General features: G+C 42.3%; 1 protein-coding gene across 1 annotated transcript; it reads right to left on the bottom strand.

The window, feature by feature from the left end:
• Nucleotides 1-1,806: 1,806 nt before the first annotated feature.
• On the bottom strand, nt 1,807-3,537 carry LOC132651433 (sperm motility kinase X-like). Its single transcript, XM_060376636.1, has one exon. The coding sequence runs from the start codon at nt 3,535-3,537 to the stop codon at nt 1,807-1,809; it is 1,731 nt and encodes a 576-aa protein (XP_060232619.1).
• Between the last annotated feature and the right edge of the window lie 5,502 nt (nt 3,538-9,039).

The following is a 9,039-nucleotide window of genomic DNA, read 5'->3' as shown; positions in this document are numbered from 1 at the left end:
ATTCCCTTGGACTGTCTGTCCTGGGACTCACTGACCTAGCCACAGCACACATGTTCCCTTTTCACAGGCCTGGTTTCAGTGCCTTAGTAATCCCCCACTGATGTATTGCACCTATGGCTACATGAGTAAGAAGCTCACTGGCTCTGGGCTGGTTTTCCTCGCAGGCTGTGTGCATCCTTGAGCTCATGGTTCTTCAGTCCATTACAGACTAAACAGGTGGCTTGTGGAAACAAGTGTTATCCCAAAGAAGTTTAACATGTTCACCCTCTATGGCAGAAACTGTTCTTCTATAATAGTTTGCGACAGTGGTCAGAGAGGAGAGGTGTGCAGCTTGTCACAAGATGCCTCTGAATCCACACTTCAGCTGTCTGTCACTACCCCTTTGTTCATTTGCATCATGAACAAAGCATCCTCATATTCATTACCTCCAGACCAGTTTCATGGTTGGACCAGATCACAGAACCATCTCTCATACAATGGAGGTAAACTTAGTGGTCTCAGTGATGCCTCAGCCATGTGAGGACCTCAGATGAGCCCTGGCATTCAAGCCCTTCCAAGTGGACCTTCTTCACTGCAGAGAGTAGGAAATCTGCCTGGTAGGTGTCCACAACAACACTGAAGATAACTCTCATAGTTGGACACTCAAGTAGATAGCTTGGCTAAATGCCCCTACTCTGATTATCAAGGCTCTGTCTAGACATGACCCCTAAAGTGGGACAGGAATAAAATGTAGTTCCAAGTCTACAGACTAAGCCAGGTGTCCACCATGTTCTAGGACAGGCAAGAAATACCCACCTTCCAAAGCAGAGCAACATTCCCGCATTCCATCCAAAGTGATGCCCATTTCCTTCCAGCTTGCTGGCACTTCCTCTTAAGAGACAGATAGGGTTATGATAAGACTCCCCACGAAAAGGTCCTTTCACCATCAGCAGTGAGACTGTGTCTCCTGTGTTGGAGGGACACAGGGATATGAGGTAAGCGGGAAACACTGTATTAGGGCAGGGAGGTGGAAGAAAGAGGTGATTCATCTCTACCCAGTGAGGGGAAACATCTCCCTTGGACCAGACCCTGAATGAAGGGAAAGACCAATGAATGAGCACTGATGAAGAAGTTCTATGATGTTTGGCCCATAGGGAGTCCTCATTCCTGGGCAGCCTTGGGCATGATTTTGGCACAAGGCCACACTCTCATAATGATGCTATAGAAGCTAGTCATGGGACATATCCCTTGTTACCTATACTTTCCTGTGGAGAAACCTTTGGTAGATGGCTTGCTTCTTCCTGTGCTTGACTCCTCTGGGCTGGGTTAAGTGGGCACACTGACATCTGGAGTTCCTGCAGGGATACTGCTTCTGCTGTTTCACACAAAAGGAAAAGTCCCATCCCATGTCTCAACCTGCATATAGGCTTATCACTTAAAGAGATAAAGTCATATGGAAGGGATGCTCTTAGGGGCTTAGAAACATACACTTACCCTTGCCTGTTCTTATCACACTGTGCCATTATTTCTTCAGTGCTTCAGTGGCTCTTCCCCTCCCTCACTGTTCTTTTTTTCTTTTTTTTTTTTGACCCTCCACTGAAACTTTCATCCCCTCTGAATCTTTCCACCTTTATCCGACTCATTCCTGCTGTCTCTGCCACCTCTGCTTTTCATCCTCTGCTGTTCATTTTCAGGTAACAAGTTTGGTTTTCTCTGAGGTGATGGTGATGTGAGATTGCTCCTCTAAAAATAAGATTGTCTAATTTGCATACAAATAATTATTGTGTGTTGGTTCCAAGAGACTTTAGAATATATCCACATTAAGAATCACAGAAGTCCAATAGAGTATGTCACTCTCTTGCCTTCAACTTTACGTGGTACTACTTCTTTCTGAGAAATATGGCTCCTTTTTGAGACTGGTAGGCAGCAGCACAATGTCTGCATACAGTTCCAAATTCTCTTCTTAACCCTCTTCCAGCCTTGGGATAGATTCCTGGAAAAGTGTGTACTTCCTCCTTTGGGTGGGACACATTTAAAGTTTTCCTTGGTTGTTGCCTGAAGGGAAGGTCTCTGGGTTCCATTGGTGGCACTGCTGGTAACACGCTGAGGTGACTCTCTGGATTTACTTGCAGGTGGTGTACTCAGAGTGTAAGAACTATTTGAAGGGATGTTTAGTTTGTGGAGGGCCTCCTGGGAAAAAGACTGTACCGAAGAGACGCCCTGTTGGGATGGGCATCTTGAAGAGACCCCTTTGCACATAATGTTACTTTTCACAGTTTTGCTCACAAGATAAGTAACCTTGGGAGCACACCTGGGGACAAGTTTAGGTAGGTTGACCCCATACTGCTGCAAGCACAGGGTGGTAGGCATGCTCAGCTTCCTGCTTCCCTTGTTCCTTGACCGATTCTCATTGTGTATGTGGTGTTCAGGCAGACAGGTCAATGTAGAAAGTGCAGGCTCACTCATTGCCCTCAGAGGAAGAAGAGAGGTGAGAGCACGTGCTGGGGACATGGCAACACCGCCCTGTATGGCCTTAACAGGATGGTCAGTGTGGTGACCATGTTTTAGGATTAAATAGGTGGCCATTATGTTATTAAAATTTTTCTTACGAATACAGTCACAAATATCTTTGGGACGGTAGCCCATGTCCCACATAGTCACCACAATGCTGGGACTTGGGTTGTTACCGTGTGTTGCTGAGGATGATGGGAGTTTCCAAAATTCTTCCCTGTCCTTGAGCCACTGATGCTGCTTAATGTCACCTATCTTTGGCCTCTGCCCAGGCTCCATAGTCAACAACTGCACAATGAGGTTTGCGATGTTTTCTGAAAGTGTGGCAGGAATGAAGAGAGTGGGACTCAGCATCTCCTCCTTCATGTCTGAATAGGTGTATGCATTGAATGGGAACTGTGCTGTCACAATTGTATATAAAACAACTCCCATGCTCCAGATGTCAGCTGCCTTTGCATCATATTCTCTGTCAGTGAATAGCTCTGGAGCACAATATTCAACAGTGCCACAGAACCCTAACACCATCTCTCCATCTGTGACTCTGATGGCCAGGCCAAAGTCACACAGTTTGATGTTCCCTTTGCCATCCAGCAGTATGTTGTCTAGTTTGATGTCCCTGTGAGCAATGCCATTGTTATGGCAGTAGTGAACTGCACACACCAACTGTGTGAAGATGTGCTGGGCCTGCTTCTCCTGCAGACATCCCACCTTCTCAATATGGCTCACCAGGTCTCCGTGAGCAGCATGTTCCATCACCATATAGGTGTGTTCTCTGGTATTGATGATGTGGAACAGCTTAATGATGTTTGGGTGCTCTAGCACCTTTATGATTTCAATTTCAGTTTTATTGTTTCCTTTTTTCAGGATCTTGACAGCTACATGCACCTCTGTGTGGAGGTGGCAGGCCAGCTTGACCTCAGCAAAGCTCCCCTTGCCAAGGGTCCTGAGTACTCTGTAATAATCTGTAAGCGTTTCCTCTTCAGAGGCGCTGGCCTCCAGGTGCAGCTGCATTGTCTCCTCCTCTCCTGCCTTGCTGTTAAGTTGCATGACCCTTGCCAGGCCAACACCAGCTGACAAAAGCAGATTAAAATCAATTAAAAGTTGGTCTAGGTGGAAAGTTTATCTCTTTCAATTTCTATGTGAAGAAATGGAGAGATAATATACAACTTACAATGACTTCCAGACGCAAAGAAAAATAAGAATAAACGAAACCCCTAAAGAAGTACCTGGAGGAGTCCAAGATGGCCGAGATCAGCTCCTGCCAAGCCTGAGGGGCAGATGATCCGATACCGCGAAACTGTTGAGTGGAGGAGCAGCTGAAGTCAGAACACTGACTTGGAGGCCTCCTGGGAGAGAGGGGACAACCAGTGAGTCTGGGCAATTTGCTTCCAGGTCACCCTTGTACATCTCTGCGGTCTGATAGTGACAAATGTTTGACACCCTGCACATTCACTGGCCCAAGCAGAGGCCTCCCTGCTCAGTGACTGAGAATGCAGAGGCCAATAACCCCAGGTCAGGAAGACACCACTGACTCATTTCCTACACATTCATTTGGTCATGCTAGCCCAAATCTGAGAGCAGAGAACAGGAAGAACCCAGGTCCCTCCATGCTAGCAGCCAGACATAGGAACCCTCACACTCAATCCCAACTGTGGGAAACATAGGAATCCTTGGGACAACATTCTTGACATCGAAGCCCCTATTCTGTGGGTCTATTTGTGGAGTCCAGGCAAACAATTCTTGGAGCCAAGATGTTGCAACCCAGACACATCTGAATGCCTCTAGAACAGAAGAAAAGGCCTGTGGGCCCCTGAGGCATTCTGGGCAACTGCACTTGTGAACTGCATCCATGAATTGTGACAGCACCCCGACCTGTGCTTAAGCTCCACTCTTCCAGGCATCTACATGCTCTAGCACCCAGTCCTTCAAGGCACACTTCCACTCACATTCCTGTGACCTTCCTCCCTTAGTGACAGCTGAAACACCAACATTCACTCTCAAACCAGTGAACCTCTCTCATCTTCGTAAATACTCCAGAATCCAGAGACAGACAGACCCAGTCTGCAGTAAAGGCTCCAGGAATAAATAGTGAAGTTTACAAATAAGAACATGACTGGCCAATCACATTCAACAAAAATCAGGACATCATGGCTTCACCAGCAACCTCAAAAGTCAATGGTTATTTTAATTATTCAGACACAGAGGAAAATAATCTCAACTCTATACTTATCCAGTTATTAGAGGCACATAAAGAAGAAACAAACAAATCTCTCAAAGAAATACAAGCAAATACAGCCAAAAAAAGAAATAAAAAAAAAATAGAGGCATATAGAGAGGAAATAAACAAAAAAAAAAAAAAATAGAGGAGAAGCCGTCATGGACAGACAGAAATCCAAATAGATACAGATAAACGAAATGGTGAATGACATGAAAACGGGATTAGAATCAAGAAAGAAAACATACACGGAAAAACTCCAAGAGATAGATAACCTAGCAAAGGGATCACAAACCACAGAGGTAAGCATTAACACAGTTCAAGATATGAAGGAGAGATTCTCGGGCACTGAAGACACAATTGAAGAAATCAAGACATCTGTCAAAAAAAAATACATAAAATCAGAAAAGGTCCTGACAGATAAAATCCACAGAACATCCACCTCACGGAACCTTCTCCAAAATTGACCATATAGTTGGTATAAATCAAGCCTCAAGTGCTACAAAATCATCAAAATAATCCTTTGTAGCCTATCAGATCACCATGGCCTAAAACTAAACCTCAACAACAACAGAAATAACAAAAAGCCTACATACACATGAAACTAAACAACTCTACTTAACAACAGCTGGGTCAGGGAAGAAAGAAAAAAAGAAATTTCAGACTTCCTAAAATTCAATGAAACTTATGCAAACATATGGAACATAATGAAAGCAGTGCTAAGTGTAAAGTTCATAGCACTATGTGCCATCAGAAAAATATTTGGGACATCTCATACAAGCAACATAAAAGCCCTAGAAAAAAGAAGCAGACACATAAAAGATCAGTAGATGATTGGACATAATCAAACTCAGAGCTGAAAGCAATCAATTAGAAACAGAAAAAAAAATTCAAAGAATCAATGAAACTGAGAGCTGGTTCTTTGAGAAAATACAAGATAGACAAACTATCTAAAGGGCAGAGAGAAACTATCCAAATCAACAAAATCAAAAACAAAAATGGGGATATAACAACAGACACTGAGAAATTCCAAACAATCATTAGGTCTTACTACAAAAGCCAATATGCCACAAAATTTGAAAATATAATGAAATGGACAATTTTCTTGATAGATTCCATTTATCAATATTAAATCAAGATTAGGTAAACAGATTAAATAGTCTTATATCCCCCAAAGAAATAGAAGCAGTCATTAAAAGTCTAACTTTCAAAAAAAAAAAAAAAGAGAGATGGCTTCAGCACACTATTCTACCAGACATTCAGAGAAGAGGTAATTCCAATACTCTTCAAACTATTCCACAAAATAAAAACAAAAGGAACATTACCAAACTCATTCTATGAGACCACAGTCACCTTGATACCTAAACTACACAGAGACCCCAAAAGTAAGAGAACGCCAGATATATCTCTCTTACAAACCAAATACTCAATAAAATATTCACAAACCAAATCCAAGAACACATAAAAGATCATCCACCAGGACCAAGTAAGCTTCAACCCAGGCATGCTGAGGATCAGTATACCAAAATCCAAAAATATAATCCACCATATAAACAAACTGAAGGAGAAAAACTACATGATCATCTCTTTAGATGCCAAAAATGCATTTGAAAAAATCTAACACCCATTCATCTTTAAAGTCTTGGAGAGATCAGGGATGCAAGGCATATACCTAAACACAGTAAAGACAATATATACAAGCCTATAGCCAACATCAAACTAATCAGAAAGAAACTTAAATCAATCCCATTGAAATCAGGGACAAGGCAAAGCTGTCCACTCTCTCCATATCTCTTCAACATAGTACTAGAAGTCCTAGCTAGAGCAATAAGACAACTAAAGGAGATCAAGGGGCTACAAATCAGAAAGGAAGAAATCAAAGTATCACTATTTCCAGATGATATGATAGTATACATGAGTGAGCTCAAAAGTTCAAACAGAGAACTCCTTCAGCTGATAAACACCTTCAGCAACCTGGCTGAAAACAAAATTAACTCAAAAAATCAGTAGCCCTCCTGTATACAAAAGACAAAAGGGCTGAAAAAGAAATTAGGTAAACTACATAATAGCCACAAATAGCATGAAGTACCTTGCTGTGAAAGACCCATTTGAAAAAAAAAAAACAAAACATTAAGTCTCTGAAGAAAGAAATTGAAGAAGACAGCAGAAGAAGGAAAGATCTCCCAGGCCCATGGATCAGAAAAATTAACATAGTGAAAATGGTCATCCTGCCAAAAGCAATCTACCGATTCAGTGCAAATCCCATCAAAATACTAGCACAACCCTTTATAGAACTTGAAAGAACAATTCTCAATTTCATATGTAAAAAAAAAACAAACAAACAAACAAAAAAAAAAAACAAGGATCTGGCTTGCTTCCATGTATGTGGACCTATCTGCATTGTCCATGTGGCACGCCGGGGTTGGCTACCCAGAGGCTATTTAAGCTGTAGGCTGGCTTTCCCCAGGGTCAGATGATTGTTCAAGGTTCCTGAATAAACTGCATTGAAAAAAAAATAAAAAGGAAAAGGAAAAAATATAAGAAGTACCTAGAAAACATACTGAAGATGAGAACTGAACCTAAGCATATAGACAACAAAGGAAATTGAAAAGGAACAAAATGCTGGATTAACAAAATGGAAGAACACAAATGACAAAGTAATCAATTGGGAGAAGACACAGAACACATGTATAGCCAAATGTACTTGCTGTCACAGCAAAAATGATTAGTAGTTTTCAGAACCTATGCTGGTAAGAACTGTAAAACTGAAACATGTAGGCAATTTGCCAAATTTGTGTAACCTATCAAAATTGAACATGTAAATACCAAGGTGGCTCAATAATGAGAAACATAAATGTTCACTGAAAAAAAAAACTCAAGGGAAAAACCTCTGGTTCAGTGTTAGGACTGGGTTATATTTTGTTGGATAGTTGCCCAAAAGGTCCCAAGAAAAAACGCAAAGCTCATATATTGCCAAGACTATTGGTTATTCTGCAAAAAAAAATGGTTATGTCCTAAGGCTGAAGACAATGCTTCTGTATGTCAGCCCACATGGAGAAGTTGAGCCTGTGCCTAACTTGAAGCTTCACCCCTACTGACTAACATTAGTGGTACTGTTTTGTACTCTGCATTCTACTGGAGGAGAAAGATAATCATCCATGTCACCCAGCTATAAACTTTGGGACAGCACTGACCTGTCTGCATATCTGACTGGTACGATAGTAGCACAAATATTATAGCAGTAAGTTACCACTTTGTGATTGGATTTAAGGCCCAGTCCAGGACATGCAACCCATAGCTGACACTGCTAAAGTGAAAAAGACATTGACAGTAGTTAGTTGATAGGCCAATGGAAAAGCCTAAAGCTACTATTCTGCTAAAGGAATACAGAGACAAAATACTTGATGATGAAATTGTGATAAACCTGTCGATCAATGTCTCATACAGCCTTCATCAGTGGCCTGAGTGCCTCAGCCACCACAGACTCTCTAGACTCTAGAGTCCCGCATTGAGTCCTAGGTGGTTCACAATCCAGACTTGGGGCTCCCCATTAGCCACCCAGTAGGAACAGGGGCCAAAGGCCTGATCCCCAATCCAAAGTGTTTCTCACAAATACAGAGCCCATTGTGGGTGCCATGAAAGCAATATAGTGATGAAAGAAGAAAGCAGCCCACGAGGCTGTACCTGGTGTTGTTTGAGTAGATCAGGAACTCCTTTCTTTCCCAAACTCTTGGCGTCGTGCACTAACTGTGCACAGTGTCTCTGTCACTGGTGTCCTTGAAGTGAAGACCTAGCTGCCTTCAACATCACAAGGTGGGCACCAACTGTCTCTCAGCCAGCGTCCTCGTGCCATGCATCCTGACCTGGAACCTGATTGGTCACGTATACAGAACTAAGCCAATAAGATTGTAGCCAATCAGGACTCCCTCATTGGTCAGGTTAAAGGCATGTGATGGGTAGCTGTTCTATAGTGAATTTCGTCTCAGGTGGATTGTGGGGTTTGAGATTCTGTGTACTTAAGGTTAGAGGAGGAGATTTTGCTTGCTCTATGAATTTTTCCAGTGATATGCCAGGGAGACTACATCTCCCATCCTTTTCATTACTAGGTCCACTTTCACTAGTGAAAACATGCTTGTTTCCTGAAGGTCAGGTCTAGGGTTCAGTCTCTGTTTCTCAGTCATCGTCAACACCTGTTCACTCTTAAATTTTTATCACCACTAAATGGAGTATCAAAGAGGCTATAAAGGGATGCCTGCTTTCAAAGAACTAATAGTCTGAAACAAAAATCCAGGGAATTTTAAGAATCCACCACCTTGGCAGGTATTGATGGCAAG

Source organism: Meriones unguiculatus (genome assembly GCF_030254825.1).
Source record: "Meriones unguiculatus strain TT.TT164.6M chromosome 16 unlocalized genomic scaffold, Bangor_MerUng_6.1 Chr16_unordered_Scaffold_43, whole genome shotgun sequence".
Classification (NCBI taxonomy): domain Eukaryota; kingdom Metazoa; phylum Chordata; class Mammalia; order Rodentia; family Muridae; genus Meriones; species Meriones unguiculatus.
The sequence above is the reverse complement of the archived record's forward strand: the minus strand, read 5'-3'. Positions and strand labels throughout refer to the sequence as shown.

Excerpts from the sequence above, each read along its gene's own strand:
- LOC132651433 (XM_060376636.1), bottom strand. The coding sequence starts at position 3,537 with ATGCAACTTAACAGCAAGGCAGGAGAGGAGGAGACAATGCAGCTGCAC.